The sequence below is a fragment of the Lytechinus pictus genome, chromosome 13 (genome assembly GCF_037042905.1).
Source record: "Lytechinus pictus isolate F3 Inbred chromosome 13, Lp3.0, whole genome shotgun sequence".
In the NCBI taxonomy this organism is placed as follows: Eukaryota; Metazoa; Echinodermata; class Echinoidea; order Temnopleuroida; family Toxopneustidae; genus Lytechinus; species Lytechinus pictus.
Window position 1 is genome coordinate 15,750,716 of NC_087257.1, and position 19,750 is coordinate 15,770,465.

At 37.1% G+C, this 19,750-nt stretch overlaps 1 protein-coding gene across 1 annotated transcript; it reads right to left on the bottom strand.

Moving 5' to 3' along the window:
• Positions 1–1,427: 1,427 nt before the first annotated feature.
• Positions 1,428–19,184, bottom strand: LOC129275065 (RISC-loading complex subunit tarbp2-like). The gene is made up of 5 exons (XM_064108326.1): positions 18,905–19,184; positions 10,315–10,466; positions 9,313–9,425; positions 6,625–6,733; positions 1,428–6,016 (listed from the first exon to the last, which is right to left on the bottom strand). Exons 1-5 carry the CDS (start codon positions 19,150–19,152, stop codon positions 5,724–5,726), a joined length of 915 nt encoding a protein of 304 aa, XP_063964396.1. The 5' UTR covers positions 19,153–19,184; the 3' UTR covers positions 1,428–5,723.
• Positions 19,185–19,750: the final 566 nt, after the last annotated feature.

Genomic DNA, 19,750 nt, shown 5'->3' on the forward strand with positions numbered 1-19,750 from the left:
AAGCTTGTAATTTATCCATATCCTTTTATTAAGTGCAACAAAGGTTATGGTGCCTCTGAAAAAACATGAATCCTATTGTCAAGGGGACATTGATTCCTTGAACAAGTCAAATTGTGTGACTCATGTCTTTCAAAGGCACCATATCCTTTGCAGTACACAAAAAAAAAAGATTTGATTAAATAACAAGCTCTCCTACTCATAATGCGAATCCCCTTACTTGGGTTGAGAATATTTTTTACCTTTTACTTATGAAAAAAAAAAACACTGCTAAAAGATACCATATTATACAACAGCACAATTCAAGTAAATGAGTAGATTTGTCAATGGATTTTGACAACATAATTCGAAAATTATGGTAAAGATGATAAATAAAAATTGAAGAAAGTTTGTTGATGAGATTCAGATTTATTTCCAACAGAACAAAGAATAAGCAATTAGCAAGAAGTCTGATGATCAACATTTTATGCCATTTGGCGCAAGCCTTTTTTTGAACCCCTGACAAAAGTTTTTTGGTGTTCGCTCAAGCATGAATGAAACTCATTTTTTTAAATAGCATTTGAGAGATAAGACATCAGAGCATCTATTAACATCAAAATAAAGACATCACAATTTGAAAAAAATTTAGACTTTTTAAAACTGTCCCGTTTTTTTTATACGCACTGTATGCAGGCGAGACAAAAAACGGATATAACCCAAAGCGGCCTTCAGTAATTAAAGACATAAATGGGGTGGATCAGACACCAAAACAGTTACAAAGAAAACAAGGGGGCAAATGAGGTAGATAATATAAAGTCACAATGAAAAGAAACACCTCTTCGAGGGGGGGGGGGGCAATTTGACTAGAACATTTAATTTGATCGCTGTTGATTGGCAAAAATACCCCCGGCTGTAATGAAATTCCAGTAAGACACCCGAGATAAGACTCCATCTGATAACCATGGTATCTCCCGCCATCTCTGCAAATTCCCCCTCTCCCTCAGTCTCTCCGAGGCTCACGTTATTTATCCATCTTTCCTCATTCTTTTCTTTTTTCTCCATTTCACACCTGCATTTCCATCAGAGAAAGATAAAAAAAATCTACACCATTGTTCTCAGTGCATGTGTAAGTGTGGGGAGAGAGAGAGAGATGGGGGGGGGGGGTCTATCAGCATACTTGCAGAAGTATAAAGAAGAGCAAAACGATTGAGATGAAATTGTACATGGAGGGAATGAAGAATGATTAAAATTACAAGATAGGGCAAAGATGGATAGGAAAGAAAAATGGTGCAAAGAACAAAAGGTATGTGGAGACAAAAAATTGGGGCAGTTGGAGAAAGTGAGAGGTAAAAATTGAGGGGAAAAGGTGACAGAAAAGGCAAGAACAGGTGGAGAATTGTAGTACGTTTTGAATGCAACAATATAAATGACTACGTCATCTCAAAATGCAGTTCATAAATACCTGCTAGTTCCAAAGCAGTGGTGGTTTTTCAAAATTTTATTCATTTTTTTTTAATTCACTTCCTTTGCCATTCTAATTGTACACATCATCGGGAGTAAAAAAAAACCACATAAATAAAGGGGGAAAAAAGGAAGAAATGCAAATATCTCATTTCATCAAGGTACAGGGGGGGGGGGCAAAATATAAAAATATGCCAAATATTCCATGACACAATAGGAGATAAATTTACACAAACATAATGAAACTCCAGTTTCAGTCACATTCTGAGAGGTTAATTTGTGAATGGCCGTCAAAACATAAAAATAAGAATATGAATGCAGCCTTAAACTTAATAATTACACTGCAGGTCACTAATATGAGAAGTAAGGCTGATGTATCAAACTGTATCTAAAACAAATACAGTATATAATAACTTGACTTTCAAAGTGTTCAATGTATTTCCTTGTATTAATAGAGTGATTAACTCATGCCCAATGGAGCAATATCTGATTATTCAAAATAATAATAGTAAATGACACTGTCCAGTAATTTTCAATCAGCTGTCATGTTAGCAGAAATAAAAATATATGATATACATGTAACTATATCATATTGAGAGCATTGTAACACAGCATGGTAGAAGATAAATTATTTCACTTTTAAAGTATTAACACTCAATAAAAAGGTAAATACATATTTGTTTATATGGGGGTTGTAAAAATAAGTAAAATAGTATACATCCTGTGAAAACAAGGAAAAACTCAATTTTTTTCTAGTACATGATCAATTATGGTGAAAAAAGTGTCCAAATTACATGTCAATTTTGATTGAGGTATGTATATGTTTTAAGTCTGTAACAGACTTGTTAAAGTAATATTGTATTCCTTGTGTACAATTACAATGAACATTATAGAGCCACACACATATAAACTTGTTCAATTATATAGGCATCATGATTTTCATATTTCTAGGGTGCTATTCCTTTGTATTGCTCAGTAAAATAGTTTAAAAAGGACGTGATATTCTGTTTAAAGCGTTCTGAGCTGAATTCGACATTCACATGTACAGGAAAAAAAAAAAGATGAATACAAAAGTTGAAGTCTTTGGAACTCCCTCTCCATACACCACACGAATACTGACAAGAAACATGTACTGACATTTCTAAACCAAATACATGCTACTGGGCAGAGACTGTTTCTGCATACAAACTGCTATAAAATTGTACAAAAAACAAACAAACAAAATGATTAGGTATGCTCTGTTTCCTGGAAATTCACCGAATAAGCTGCCAGTACTGCAAATATACATAAATAGTGATGATAATGATGTGATGCTTTCTTCACTCCCAAGTGTGTGTCCCTTTAAATCTCATTATTCTGATTCACTTGTAAGTATATGACGAGAGGTATTTCTGCTCCTAGAACAAACAAATGATAGACACTGATTTTTTGTACTGAATATACAATTATATACATGTCAAATACAATTTTTTTTGTAACAATATCCAAGTCCTTTGGAAGAGCATAGAGACGTTATTTATGTGCTATGCGCTATACAAGAACTGACTATTATTATTATTAAATACGAGCAACAGATGCATTGTGAGATTTCAAAAGTTTTATTCCAGGGCTCCGTTACATAGAGGGTTGCAATCACCGAGTGTGATGTGTACTTTATTCAAAACTCTGACCAAGGGCCCCGTCTTACAAAGAGTTATGGTTGATCCGATCAATCGTAACTATGGAAAACCAGCAACGTCAACATCTAAAATACATGTTTGTCCAAAATATTTTCTAGAAATGACGTATACTCATACATACACTGATTTCTTGACATTTCAGTATGCTTCTCTCTGTTTTCAAAGGACATTGAGCAATTTTCCGGAAGAAAAAGTTATAACATTTATGGATTTCCATATACTTGAGACTGATCGGATCAATCGTAACTCTTTGTAAGACGGGGCCCAGGAAACCATCAGAGTAGTTGTTTCATATTTAAAATTCATCACAAACCTTTTTGTTAAAGGGGCCCATTTCATAAAGCTGTTCGTAAGTTAAGAACGACTTCAAGAACGACTGAAGATCCTTTCTTGTGGTAAATGATATTCACCTTTAAGTGTTCATTGGTGATTATGGCACATAAGAAAGGTTCACCAGTCGTGCTTAACTTACGAACAGCTTTATGAAACACTCTCCTCGGCTCCAAACTCTTTGCATTAAAAACAAAAACGAAAATGAAAACATAACCAGCAGTCGTGCAAAACAGCTGCTTACAAAATACAATAGAAAACAAATAATCAGAGTTAAATAGTCCGATTCTGGAAACACACAGATGGGTTATTGACATCCAGAAGGCATTAACGCAAACATTTATTTTTTTAGTTTAGAGATACTTCATGATTTTGGTGATCTAGTTGATTTGCTTCGCCAGTGATTGGAAGCTGAATGAAGATATGGCTTCATGATTTTCAGTATCTGCAGAAGTTGCTTTAAAATTTGATTTAAAAATATTTTAAAACTTTGTTAAAAAGTAACTTATCCTCCTCCTGTTAGTATACCCTTGATATGCACATGTAATTCAAACCATTAATTGTACAATCAAATGTATAAAAAAAAAAAAAAAAAGGGAAAAATCCTGAAGATCACTAATCAATATTCTGTAATTTTATAAAAAGAAAGGGTACGATAAAAAAAAAGTGAGAATAGCCAATAACAAACAGTATAATACATTATAGATATCGTAATTTTTTTTCCATTACCTCTTCGAATTTATGCTGTCATTTTCTCTTAGAGGTCTAAACCGCAAATGTACCTCAACCTCACCACGTGAAAAAATGTACATTACAAAGCACCTTTTTTTCTATAGAAATATTAATTAATCAGAGAAAAATTATTCCGTCATGAATTTTTGATATGTCAGAGGAATTCATTTCCTCAAAATGAAGCAATATACATTTATATCAATTTCAATTTCTAAAACATTATCAAACCAACATTCAAGGCCCCCAACCATAAAAAAAAATATTCGAGCAGACTACATTTGGGACCTTCTGCCTGGCTAAAAAAGAAAAGACACCAGCTAACATTTTACATCATAATTTCCAACATTTGACATCCTTATTTCTATACACAAAATGTACAAATAACAATATCTCAAACATTTCTTCTGCCAGACCAAACTTTTTCATGGATTTAAAAAAGATGCATTCTATAAGCCGGTCACACGACATTTGCTCCTACAACAATTGCTCTCGGCTTAATATCATCTAAGATGTAGGGTTAGGGTTAGGATCGCAATAGGGTTTTATGTTAGGTTCATGAGAGGGTATAGTGTGTAAACCCAGGGTTGAAGTTGGTCATTCAATTAGTGTGTGGATTCAGAGCAGAGCAATTGTCGCAGGACCAAATGTCATGGAACCGTGCAAAGCCTGCCTCATACTAAGCAATCTGCAGCACAAAGAGTTACAACCAAACGCAAAACCAAATTTTAAACGCAACTTGATTTCAGCCAACCTGGAAGTGGGTATTTTGGATTTGGGATTGATTTTTCGAGCTACCTACAATGTTGCATACAACAACTTGGTAGTACTTTGCTCTGAAAATTACAAAATTCATTAGATTAAATACAATACATACAAAAATGTGCTCGATGCAGATTGCATAGTTTGAGGCAGGCTTTAGAAAGCACATACATGTATCTGGTGGTCTATCCAAAAAAAAAAAAAAAGAATACCATTTGGTAGATCCATTAAAAGAGAGAGAGAGAGATACAGTGCCATTTCATGGAACTCTAATAACTTACACTGTGGGTTATTGAACACTGCAAAATTTCCCATCACATTGAATTGAAATCCAGTTGTTTTAAAATACATTTTCAGCGGAATCCCTAGTCTAATTTATAAATCAAAATAACAATATATCACTGAAATTGTAAATTATTTGTCAGAATACCAATATTAATAGCTATTTTTTGTATTTGTAACCTATATAAAGTTCCATGAAGTGACCTACGCATTGTAGACTCTTTAAATACACTATAGGTGGAAACAATTGGGTTAGTGTACAGAATAAATTGTTGCCTGACTGACATGAGGGCATTAGGATGCATACATGTACGTCGATTCCCATTCCTGATATTCAAGCAGGAGGGTGTTAACTCACTTATGCAAAGAACATTTGGCATTTTGCGTAGTGCGCAACTGAGCTAATGCTCTCATGCCAGCTGTGCCGGAATCGAAAAATCGCCGCACATGCCCATCCTTCCACCCTTCCATTGGCCAGGCAACAAAATATCATTATAGCCTCTATCAGCGGGGTTCGGCTTTAATGCGCATCTGTCCGTTCGACTCGGCACTCGCCTTGGGCGGCGCAGGCACTTTCGTCGCCATGACCTTCAAGTACTGCAGTGCATTGTGGGATGCCGTTTCCATGGCGTCGTTGCGGGAGAGGCCGTTGGCGAAGCAGACGGTGACGGGTGCGGTGTGGAGCCTGACGAAGCACTGGTAGTGGCCGGCCTTGGTCTGCTCCTCGATGGGGACGTGCTCCACTTTGAAGGATTGCTCCTGGCCAAGGTCTTGGAGCATGCTGGAGTAGGAGGGATCTAGAGAGGGGTGGAATGTAGAGGTGTTCAAGTTGAAAATATTAACTCTTTGTATATTTTGACGTTATAAAAGGAATTCAGAGCTTCCTTTGACACCTGAATGAAACACAATGATTTAATGACCAAGAAAACAAACTGGGCGAGTAAAGAATCAATGCAATTAGTCCTTACATGTAGTGATGTATAACCAAAATGGAATTTTATTGTACATTTCACAAATTGCTTTGTTATTCCAAGCCGACTTTGGTGAAAAACAACACACACACAAACACAAAAACAGTTCTGCTCTCAGATAGACTAGCCGTTTTGCCTTTTTACAGGAAACTAATATTTTGCTTCTTCCTTAATTTTGTCAAATTCTAAATGTTAGGAACCAGGCCATTAATACATTGACTTCAATAGGGCTAATTATGTATTCATGAGGTCATTTCTCAGGCCCCCATAGACCAATTCCCATCAAATTTTGAAAGTTGGAGTTTTTCATCATGCTCTACCAAAATATGGTATAAAAAAACACTGAAATGCAAAAAAAAGTTTTTTGTAACGTCATCACTTCGGTACTCTATTGTCGCCACGGCAAATGTTACGGAACCGTGCAGAATACTTACCTGGGAAATTGAGAGCGTTCATTTTGAGGCTACGGATGAAGTTGCCTTCAGCTTGAGGTAGATTTTTGATGGCAAGTCGATGAGGCCCAGGCATCTTCGGGTGCTTTTGCTTGAAAATTGAAGGAAAAAAAAGATAAACACACAAAGTTATTATCATGAAATCATCCTGCTTAGGAATCTAGCATTAAAAAATTTGATTGATTTGTTTGTATTGCGGAATGTCAACTAGCTCAACAAAGGCAATTTGGACCACCATGGAGCGTTGTGGCCCTGTGGATTAGTCTCCGGACTTTGAAACAAAGGGTTGTGGGTTCAAATCCCAGCCATGGCGTAGTTTCCTTCAGCAAAAAAAATTATTCTCATTGTAATGCACTCGGGTGAGGTTAATAGGTACCTGGCAGGAATTTATTCCTTGAAATGTACTGAGCGCTGGAAGGCTGCTTGAGTTACAGCCAGGTAATAATATCCAAGTCCTTTGGAAGCGCATAGAGACGTTTTTCATAATGTGATATGCGCTATAAAAGAACTGTCTATTATTATTATTATCACATATCACGTAGGAGATTTCATATTGGCTTTCATAACACCTCCCCCCTCCATCAGTCGTTTATAAACCTGAAATGGATGGGTTAGCACCATACCGTAAGTCAAGGTATTGTACTTCATTTTTTTGCAACTGTTACATTACTCATGCAAAAACACCCAACCCTTTCCCACATTTTTATGATGATGTGAGGTTGCATACTGAGCTTCAGGAGACACATTTTTACATGTAATCCTCAGGCGAAAAATTTATAATAAAAAAAAAACATCCAAGAGCTACTCTTTGAGTTCACCAGTCAAAATTACTACATAGTAATTTTTTTTTTTTTAGTTGCCAGGGCTCTTGGGGCATTTTGGGGCAAAAAAGCCCAAAGCTCCCACATATTATATTTCCATTGGTACCCCTCTGGAAAAATAATCTGGTTTCATAAACCTTCGAATTTCATTAATTCATATTCTGACCGAAGGTAGGAGATAGATTAAATCTTAAAGAAATGGCAATTTGTAAATTTCACTTTTAAATACCCAACACCTATTTGTGATCAGGCAACATTAAAATTCACAAAAAAGAAAAAAAAAAACATCATTAGTTAAAAATCCTATCTAAAAGAGGATATTCTTAGCCGTAAAATGATGTTTGACTTGCTAACTGTCTTTACAGATCAGCTCACTTCCATATACATGTACCAGATACTTTTGATAAAAATGATAAATAAGGGATTAAAGTTTACCGATCTATTGGAATACACTTTATGCACTTCCCCTTCCACCATTGTGCAGAGGTTGACAAAGGGATTACAAATCAATGAAGTTTCACAAAAGAAGTCCTTGAATTACCCAAAAGTTGGCACACTAATTAAGCACATCCTAATCATTGTCAAGAATAAGTAGCAATGCAAGAGCTTCTACATTCTTGGAAGCAAAGTGGTGATTTGTCTCATTACATTTTGGTTCAGACATCTCTTGATATTAATAATAATAGGCATAATATATAGCGCCATCGATCTAGAAATATTCCATTCCGAGGCGCGTTGTTATTATCATTATAACCCCGGCTTTAGCTCGAGCTGCCTTTCAGCGCTCATGCATTCAAGGAATTAATCCTGCCGGATACCCATTCGCCTCACCTGGGTTGAGTGCAGCACAATGTGGATAAATTTCTTGCTGAAGGTAATTACGCCATGGCTGGGATTCGAACCCACGACCCTCTGTTTCAAAGTCAGAAGACTAATCCACTGGGCCAAAATGCTCCATGATCCAATACTCACTTGGTCTACCTGTTATTAATACCTTGGTCACATTTGATCTACGGCGGCCGTACGGCGAGTCCAAAACAGCCGTTTTGTTAATTTTAATTCAAACCACCTATATGCAGCTGGTACAAAAAATGTTAAAACGACTGTTTTCAACTCGCCGTACGGCCGCCGTAGATCAAATGTGACCAAGGTATAAGTCTCATGTCTAGATGGTCTAATTACTGCTTGGTCATCTTATTAATTTGTATTTTGTCAAGTCAAAAATTGATTCAAGAAGAGTTCATCATGTATTGGTGTTAGAGAAATTGGATAATACGCAGAATAGGCAGAAATTGGAAGATAGGCATATGATTAAACCAAATATTCAGACTAGGAATACAGCATGCGGGATGGACAAAATGAAATAAAACAAAGTGGGTGTAGACCGAATGGCAATTTACCATTCTACCAATTGTTCCCTTTTTCTGTACCATATTTTATGCATGAACATTCATCCTTCTAAAGGACATCAGAGAAAGCATCATGACATTGCATATTTGGCAAATTAGACCATCTGATCATTAGACTGAATTACAGGCTACATAATGGTGGAACCAAACAGCAATTAAACCAAATTGACATAAGATCAAGTGGATACTGGTTGCCATGTCAGGCAAGGCACCATTGCCTTGTTTTGACGTCACTGTGCATATCACATACATTTTGCTCTTTTTCAATGGAAATGTTCCTTTGTTACTTGCTTCCTTCTACATAGTGAAAACAAAATAATCTGCTTCCAGATAGAACTTAATACACTGGAGCAGCTTCTTTAATAAGTTCTTGACAGATACATGTAGTGTTACCACTTCAACCATTTCAATGAAAAAACAAGAAGAAAATTCTGCAATACCTTAGGCTTTCTGTTGATGAGGCCAGGGTTGATGTCAGCGGGCAGCTTATGAAGGACTTCCAGCATGGTGGTAGCAGCCGCTCGTTTTGCAAGGCGTTTACTCTGATCAACACCTGTACAGAAAAAGATAGAAATTTCTGTCAAAACTTAGGCAAATTTTCTTCAAAGAAGAATGTAGATGAAGAGCAAACAAATATGCAATTTCAATCCAACATTATGTACTACAAGTAGAAAAACTATTTGTCTCTTTGGTCAGTAGTCTAAAGTTTTAAATTTTGTTGTTGTTCTTGTTAAATGGAGTTGGCCTAACCCACCTCACAGGAATCACCATTAAACCCTACCAGTACCCCACTTTGCATGATCCTGTGTATCCTCTGTCATAAACCAACCCTTCTACTCTCTTCCTCTACTTGCTTCTTCCATGAATTACAAACATGTTATGTACCACAGAATAAAAGGAATTCCATATGCCAGAAATATAACGACAGGGGTGTGAGTGGTCACAAATAAAAAGATCTGAAAAAAGCTGAAGAGTGTTATAAAAAAAAAGTCTGAAATAGAAAGAGCTCCCATACTTTTTACAGAGGAAAGCTGAAAATAGGCTGAAATTAAGCTAAAAAAAAAAAAAAAAAAAAATCTGAAATCAGCTAAAAATCTGAACTCTCACACCCCTGATATTGACTTCACCTACATGTACATGTAGGTCAAGCATAAGCAATGACTTTGACTATGACAGTTGGGATATTTTGTATAATAAGCCAGCCAGCCAGCCATTATTATTATTATAATAATTTTTTTTTTTTTTTTGGGGGGGGGGGGAGGGTTGCATGCAGATACTCCAGGCCAGAGCAACAGAATGATAAAGACAGGACATTGGGGTTTCTGGGCATTTCTATCATTCTTTAATTTCCAGGTAAGTGTAAAGTCAAATTTGACTCTTCTAAAGAAACGCTGGCTGGGTCTGTACATGTACACTCAATGGAAGCAGTCATCATTACAAACCTTGCTCCTTGTACTTGTCGACGGAAACGGCAATGACAAAACGTCTGTTGTGTGGTGGTCCGCTCTCCTCCAAGGCGTCGTATTCTGGCTTCCTCCATCCTAGAAGTGTTACCAACTCCTGCAGCTCACCCACAGGGTTGTCTTTCAGAGACCTGGGGTGTTAAATAAAGAGATAGGATTGGTTTTTATGATTAAAATTCATTGTAACTATTTTGCTTTTTTTTTCCCATAGACTTACAATTACAGTATTGCTCAGAATAAAGTAGACACATTACCGCCCTGTACTGCGTAAGTCGATGTGAAATCGGGTCTCGCAGTACTACATGTACCACCAGCAGATTCCCATCGGCGGTAGTCATGTGACCAGCCAGCTCAGACAGAAATAACCATGGTAATGTACCACAAGATTTTTATAGGAAAATTTCGTGAATTTTTACTGCGGTAATTACCCCCAACCTTCGCCGAAAGAGGGACGGATGTTTATTTTGTAGGGAATCATATGTTGTGATAAATGTAAACTCTGGTACAGGAACAACAAAAAAGTTATTTTGGGCTACTTCATTCCATAATTTGAACCTGAAGTCTAATGAAAATTCTGATGATTATTTCATGATTACTTCCATGTTAATAGCTCAATGTCCATCTCCAATTTTTCACATTTTGGAGCTCCTACTTTACTAATGAAATCCATATGGTACTTACATGTACATGTATGATAGTATACAAAAACAAATTCTGTCAGGAACACATCAAGCATTCCACAACTGAATGAAATTTAACATATATGCCAGTCATTTTCTTAATGTCTGGACCTTTGAAAGAAGCTAAAATACATTAAAGTCTTGCATGTGCTTTACAATAAAAAGCCTGACGAGGCCTGAAATGGGAAGACAGCATTGTCTGAAATTGGGTAAAATTCCCGAGGTAAAAACATGCATCTCTCAATTAATTTGGCTGAATGTACATGTACATGTATGTACATGTAATTGTCAATGCAATGTGCTTTTAATAAGTTTGGATAAATCATCAAACCCATTAATATCTAGGATGATTAAGTGACGGTGAGCAATATGTCTGAAAGTGTAGGAGTTTGCTTCTGCGTCTCTAATAGCGAAATTGTTTATGCCTACATGTAGCTGCCATTATCTATTTGCCACCACATACATGTACATACTCCTGTGTGCAACATTAATCTTAGTATGCAACCTTGGAAAGGGGTTCTGCATAAACTCTCCTTAATCAACTTGTAATGAAAAATAAAAATGTGTAGCAATACCATAGAAATAAAAATTATCCTGAAATAGCATTGTTTTTATGTATGATATCCTATATCTAACTAAACATGTACAATCTACATTCAAGTTCTTGTTAAAAATGTATGCCTATTTTATCTATTTTTAAAGATAGTTTATTCTAAAGATGTTATCCATTTAGCTTTCATTATACCAATGTCAAGTCTTGAAGGTAAATACCTGTACTGACCAAACAGAAACGTTGTTAGGCTCACAATGCGCTAAGAGAGGTCCTGTTATAACCGGTAACGTGGCAGCGATGCCTAATGTTACAACAATCCATTTCTTACACATTGAAATAAATATTTTGATTTCACAATCCCAAAGATGTGACTGGGCTTAATGTTTATAGCGCTCTGTTAGGCTAACAATGAGCCTTTTCACACATGAATCTTGAATCATTATTGTAATGATAATTGCAATTCGTCTTTAGAATCGTCTGACCTTTCACACGCAAAATTTGTACCATAATTTGAGTGAAACTTAATTGGAATTCACCTCCAGAGTAGAATTTAAATTTGTGATTGTGATTAGCGTTTGTGATTGTAGTTTGATTTCACACGTGCTAAAAATTTGTCACTAGCCTTATTTTTCACTGGAATCATCATTTGAATTATGATTTTTTTTACCATGCGAAAAAGGTGTGTTTCTGTGCGGCTGGCACTGGCAATTTAGGATTTAATGATGCTTTCAATAAAGAGAAGGCCAACAATAACCTAAACACCTATTCATCTATTCATAGTAACTTGCCACCCTTTCACACGGTAATTTTTTTTTGTAATTTGAATGATGATTCTAGTGAAAAATACGGCTAATGACGAATATTTAGCACGTGTGAAACCAAACTAGAACATGATTAGAATCACGAACGCTAATCACAGTCACGATAACAATCGAAATCATCATTACAATGATGATTCAAGATTCACGTGTGAAAAGGCCCTTAGTGTTTCTTGAATAGACCTCCCTTCTATTCAGAGTACTCTGGGTACATCTGAATAGACTTCCTGTCTATTCATAACTTTGATGCCTCTTTTGCTGTATGAAAGTATCACCTTGTGTCATTCTTTTTTTACAAGCAAAGCTGGACAAGCTATTAGAATTGAACGGAATGAATAGAAGAGGTTATTGATTTTTTCCCCAATATAAATGGCCAATAGGTGAGTCTTGAGCATAATGTAAGCCTGTAACAAGTGTACAAAGTTATGTCTTGAACTTGTAGAAAGCTGTTGTAAAATGATTTCAATCCACAAGAACTTGTAGGCCTACATTGAAAATAAGAAGTAGGAGCCGTCCTAGTTCATCAGAATTTTTCCAAAGGCAATTAGAAATTACATTTATTTCTTGAATTACTTCAAATTAAAGGAGAATGAAACTCTTGGAGCAAGTTAGCTTTTGTGAAAGCAGAAAAATCAAAGAAGATCAACAAAAGTTTGAGTAAAATAGGACTAGCAATAACTTGCCACCCTTTCACACTAGCAATAGAAGAGTTATGAGCATTTGAATGTCGAGATCACTAATGCTATGGAGATCCTCCCATTGGCAATGCGACCAAGATCTATGATGTCACAGATGAACAACTCTCCCCTTTTGGACACTGAAAATATACCCCAAAACATCTCTTTTTGCTCATTCTAATCATATGACAAAAGATTCGTCAATGATATAATGTTTTGAAACCTCTGTACTTGTCCTCTCATAAAGAGAACACCTCACCTTGTGATAGACTCTATAAAAGTGAGAATATAAGTGAAATAAGTACTAAAGTAATGAGGGAGCTGTACGTGTGCGACATCACAGATCTTGGTCGCATTGCCAATGGGAGGATCTACATGGCATTAGTGATCTCAATATTCAAATGCTCATAACTTTCTTATTATTCATTCAATCTTCCTCAAACTTTCAACAATATGTTTCTTTGATTTTTCTCTTTGATAATATATGGATTCAACTGGTTTCAAGGGTTTCATTCTCCTTTAAACAGCCTCTGTGTAAGGACACTGTATTATACAATGTGATGCGCTTTACACTAGTGCAGACCTGCCAGCCTCTGGGAATGAAAAAGTGTATTCTGTGATTAAAAAGTGTTTTTTCCCCAAAAAAGTGTATTTCATAATAAAATGTGTGGCGCACTCGCTCATCGCGGCGCTCAAGCTGCATACAAACAAAAATACGCACTGCTCTTGCAGATGAAAAAAACAAAACATTTAAACATGTGTATATCTCACCCTGGTTTTAACAAAATGATTGAAAAAAAAAGTTACCTGAAATTACATTGATCTAATAACCATATTTGTGTAAGTTTTATGAAATAGAGACATATTGAGATGATTTTTCTCAATAAATTACGATTTTGTAAAAAAAAAAAAAAAAAAAAGGATTCTTAAAAGCAATTTTGGTTGCAAAAACGTACTAAATACGCCAAAAACGTACTGGTTGGCAGGTCTGCTAGTGTATATTATTAAACATCATCCTTATAAGTTGGTTTTAGTAAAAGCAGAAAAATAAAGAAAAATATTGAAGATATCCATGATGGTGTAGGACTGTTATTTTGACATTTGGTTTCCTTTAATAGTTTAGTTATTCATAGTTCAAGCTTTAGTATTTAGTTCAGCTTTGTTTACATTCTTCGTGCTTCTGTTGTCATCCATTTACATTTGACTTTCAACCTACTCCTGTCATTCCTTTCCTATTCAGATGTGTTCATTCATTACATTCCCACATCTGATTCTTTTGTTCAACATTCTTATTATGTAATCATCCCAACATCTTATTCATCTCCATCCACTATCTCTTATTGGTAAATTTTAGGAATTAGACTTTTCCACTTTCAGTTGGCTTCTCCATTCTCTCTTTATTTTCATTGGTTGATTTTGTGTATTTTAAATATATGCTAATTTTGTAATGCAATTATGAGTTTTACTGAGGCAATGAAGCCCAGCAAATAAAGCAGTGCACTACCAGACTTCATCGAGTTAAGTTCATTATTTTGTTCCTGTGTCTTCATAGTTAAGTTCCATCTTCTCCTCTCCATTTGCTTCTGTTTGATGTGTGATTGAGCTTCTATCCCTTCTTCAGTTAAACACTTAATTCCCTTAAAGTTGAATTAAGAAGGGGGTGAGTTTCCATAAATATAGGTTCTACACACAATATATAGTATATATAAGTTGTTCAAACAGATAGCATGTCACAAAAATCCTCTGCCTTCTCGATATTTTGCTTTGAAAGTCTATGAAATTAGCCACCTGTCAGAGCCCGAGAGACGAGTGTACAGAAAAGTCACTCGGAGTGTGACGTCACCGGGGGGAATTTAGTATAGGAGGTGCCTGAATGTCATACAGAAATGCTATGCAGAGAGAGAAAGATATTTTACAATTTTTTTTCAAAGCAACTCAAATCAAACAAATAGGACTGATATGTACAAATCTTTACTTTCCTTGTATAAAAAACAGTATGAATAACCATCATGAACTCTTCAATCATGATGTAAGATAGCAAACAGTGAGTTATTGAATGATATTTTCACTATTTCTCATTTATTTTATCACGATGTTCAATCAAGTGAATAGCTGGAAAGTAATTCCGGCGGCTAGCTCAGCTCTCGCTCAGCGCGCGCTGAACGCATAATACTAGTACACACAACACCCAGGCATTGAGTGTACTGTTATGGTCTGGTATGTCGACTTAGTTCATGGCCGTGCAGCGATCCCCTGGCGTTTTTCTTCTTTTCTTTTGTCTTTGACTCCACTTTTATATCCTCTGGATCATTTCCACTCATAGCTCATTCCACAGAACAATCTTGAACCAAACATATTATTCTTTCTCGGCCTTCTGAGTTGTTTTCTATATTTAATTACGCTAGGGGTCACCGTCACACATACAAACGCAATTCGCAAGTGAGTTGAAGACAGAGAGATATATAGTTATTAGTATACATGTCTATGGTTGAAGACAACAAGAAAGGTATGCGGTACGGTAGCTCGACAGCTAGCTGCGCCGGAGCGGGCGGCCGGTCGGCACAAAGCAATTCCGCAACCAACTGTGTTTTTTTGCAAGAGCCGCGTCACACGCGGATAAATATGTCATAATAACACGTCTGCTACGTTATCGACTGGTGAGAAGATCTCGATCAAATTTCATATTATTCACCTTGAAATTATTCCTTTAGGGTCTATGGTATCATTCTGAGGAAATTTACATGTTTGGAATAATAGTACTTTTAATCATTTCCTCTTTGCAAGTTCTATGGCTCGCAGATACAACTTCTACTGCAGTTATTCCATATGAAGGCGTACGTGCATAGTACACAAAGCGGCACTGCCTTACTACACCGGGACCGAATACCCCCCGGTGACGTCACACTCAAAGAACACCCGTCTCGGTAGGCATTGCAGGAGCGAACTCAGGGAAAATGGGTAGGGATAAATCGTTCAAATTCACTATTTTGAAAAAAGAAAATGGGGGGTCGAATCACCTCTTAGTGTTTGGGGGTTGTAAGGTTGCTATTAATGTAAAAATCTCAATATTTGGAATCGTCTTCTTAATTCAACTTTAAGACTTGTATTATTTTTAACTCCACAACTGTAGGACTGTTATTTTGACATTTGGTTTCTTTAACAGTTTAGGTATTTTTAGTTCAAGCTTTGGTATTTAGTTCAGCTTTGTTTACATTCTTCGTGCTTCTGTTGTCATCCATTTACATTTGACTTTCAACCTGTTTCTCCTGTCATTCCTTTCCTATTCAGATGTGTTCATTCATTACATTCCCACATCTGATTCTTTTGTTCAACATCCTTATTATGTAATCATCCCAACATCTTATTCATCTCCATCCTCTATCTCTTATTGGTTATTTTTATGAATGAGACTTTTCCACTTTCAGTTGGCTTCTCCATTCTCTTTATTTTCATTGGTTGAATTTGTAAATATATGCTAATTTTGTAATGCAATTATGAGTTTTACTGAGGCAAGGAAGCCCAGCAAATAAAGCAGTGCACTACCAGACTTCATCGAGATAAGTTCAATTTGTTCCTGTGTCTTCATAGTTAAGTTCCATCTTCTCCTCTCCGTTTGATGTGTGATTGAGCGTCTGTCCCATCTTCAGTTGAACATTTATTTCCCCCTTAACCCTAAATAAACTGGGCTATTTTGATGCCTACGACTGGGGGGGGGGGGGGGGGGGGGGGCTGATTCAGCCCCCCCTATGATCTCGGCTGTCGACCCCGCGATCGCGAAGAAAATTGGCACGTGCATTACCCATGGCAAAATCTCCAAGACTGTAGTGTAGGATGAAATTTTCCGAAAAATCTCATAATTCATTAATTATGCTAATTTATGCGTAAAATCAAATATTTGCTCTAGTTAACTAAATAAGGCCTCTAAACTGCTAATCTTTTATTCACAGACTCTTTGAAGGATTCTGATCAAATGTACTTTAAAAAAAATTCAATATCACAATTCTTTTCTTATGTATTTTATTGTTTTTAAAATTTCTTATGTATTTCTTTGTTTTTTCGACTTTTTGTTTTTATTGTTTTTTCAATGGAAATCGTCCGCTACTTTATTCTGACCTTAAACAAGATAAAATTAATTGAGTTTGATTAGTAAAATTGAAAATAATGATACATTTATGAATTTTGGCTAAAAACACAATTTGCTTTGGATTTGTACACCAATTCACGTTTTTGAGCAATTTCGGGTCAACATGCACTTACAAAATGTTGCATAATTTTGGAACCACGTACCCGGGCGTCGCAAATTTGGTCTCAAAAGTTGCGCAAGACTTGAAAGAAAAAAGTTATGGAACGGCGCAGCGCCAGCTTTTCGCGTTACAGATTTATCGCGAAAAATGTCGAGGGGGGGCTGAATCAGCCCCCCCCCCCCCAGTCTTTTTAGGGTTAAGACTTGTATTATTTTCAACCCCACAATAGAAAAAAATAACAAAATCACGAATTAGTAAGGTTTTTATTTTTTTATGTCACAGACGAGCAGTTCCTCCGTATGTCGTGTGATAAACTGGAAATGCCAATTCCTTACAAAAATAAGAATCAAGGTGATTTTATTTGTGTGCAGGATACATCATCAAACACATCTTTCCATACCCCATTCAATAAGATAATACAGAAGATGTTGATCATCGTGGTAGTATAGAATTGGTAAAGGAAATAATCTGTTGTCTCACGATGTGGCAAACTGAAATTGCAATGTTTCGACTGCACCTTCTAGTCTTCGTCAGGCAATAAGGTGGACATGTGTGTGTATTTGAGTTTTGTCAGACGTGTATCAATCAGATATGATTATTTACGTCTGGGACCGACCTTTAGCGTCACCATCCGAAAGACGTGACCAGGGCTCGAACCTCGAACCTCTGCATCAATTTGTAACTTCCCCAAAGCTTGGATTACAGGCAATCCTTGGATTACAGGACAATCGCTGCATGCGCCTTTTATACTGTAAGCTGCGTGCTGTCGGTGCCGGAACCGCCGCGCTATGATTGGTCGGAGCAACTGACCAATCAGAAGCCACGAGGAGCGATCGCTGGTGGGCATGCAGACGTAGGGGAAATCCCGACGGCTGCAGGCGGTCTCGATGAGTATCGGGCGGTCGTAGGGGGCACATGCCGGCGAATGGTCGGAAGCCATTCCTCGGGGATGTAAATGCCGTTATCCCTGTTAACATTATTCGGATGTAGGCGGATTGGATAGCCTATTTAACACGCCGTGTGTACCAATGCTTATCCCGCGCTATGCAGCTTACCACGTCCCAATTGGGAGGGCGATCTGCATTCCAAGCATGCTCTGCTACTGCTGAACTATCTATGCGCCGGTGCTTGACATCACGGCGATGTTCTAGCATTCTTTCGCTAATGGGTCTGCCCGTGTCCCCGATATATACCTTGTCACAAGCCACGCATGGTATCTTGTAGACAACGCAATCGAGTCTGCTGGGCAGCGCGGGATCTTTGGGGCGCACTAGCTGTTTACGGATGGTAGTATCGGAAGAAAGATAATATTATGTATTATTATTCACATTCCATTTAACAAAATGAAATTTATGGAACTGAACATTGCGTGATGAATGTTGGGAGCTGCTTGCATGTGGTGCCCACAATTGAGAAGTTAAAAAACAATCATGTCTCTCCTTCTTTGACGGATTTTCATCAAACGTTCACCATTATTTGTCAGTTTCTATCAAAATCAAAGTCATATTATCAGGGTAAACTTCCCCTTGAATTGATGATTCGTAAAATGTAGAAGGGTGCGCAGCCCCCCCCCCCCAACCGGTTCATGCCTTCTCACCTTCCTTCATCTTCCACAGCAGGGACTTCAACATCAAGCTGCTGAAGAACGTCCTCCGCTGCTGACTGCTTGGCAACCTTCTTGCTCGACCCCTGCCCGTTACCAACGACATCCCCCGCAGTGCAGCGAATGGTGAATTTTGGCTGGTGGGACGCCCCCTCCTGGCCAATGGTGTCGTAAACCGGTGTCACTCCCTTCTTGGCGCAGAGTTCCTGTAGGATACTCACTGGGGTTTTGCAGTTAGCCATGGCGATCAGTCTGGATCATGCAATCACCTGAAACAAATTGAGATACATTACACAAACTTTTACAATATTGTTGAATACACATCAGAATGGTCAGAATGAGTAAATAATAGGCTATCATACTACCAATAATGGTGAACTTGCATATTGCAATGAAAAAAGAGCACTTACAATAAATAGAAAAAAGGGGGAAAATGGCTAATTCCACTACAAGCAACGGATTAATCACAACATCGAGGTTGGTATAGACTACAGACATTCAACACTGTGCAATTAATTTTCTTCAATATTAGGGTCTACATAGATCTACCGTAAGTAATGGTCTATTAACGCACCTTTTCCTCAGCGGGATAGAAGCAAAAGTTGGGGGTGCGGTTTATAGTCTGTTACTTATGGTAACTTTTTATCTCTAAATTAACTCTTCTAGTAGTCATGCAAATTGGTTGGTTTAATCACCAATCGACAAACAAAAGTAAAATAACTGAATGTAAACAATGTCTGGAAAACCATTTCCCACTGGCAAATCCTGAAATTAAACATATAAAAATGCATTTCATTGCGAATCGCTAAACCAAGAGTTTTCAGGAACCGTGAGAAAAAT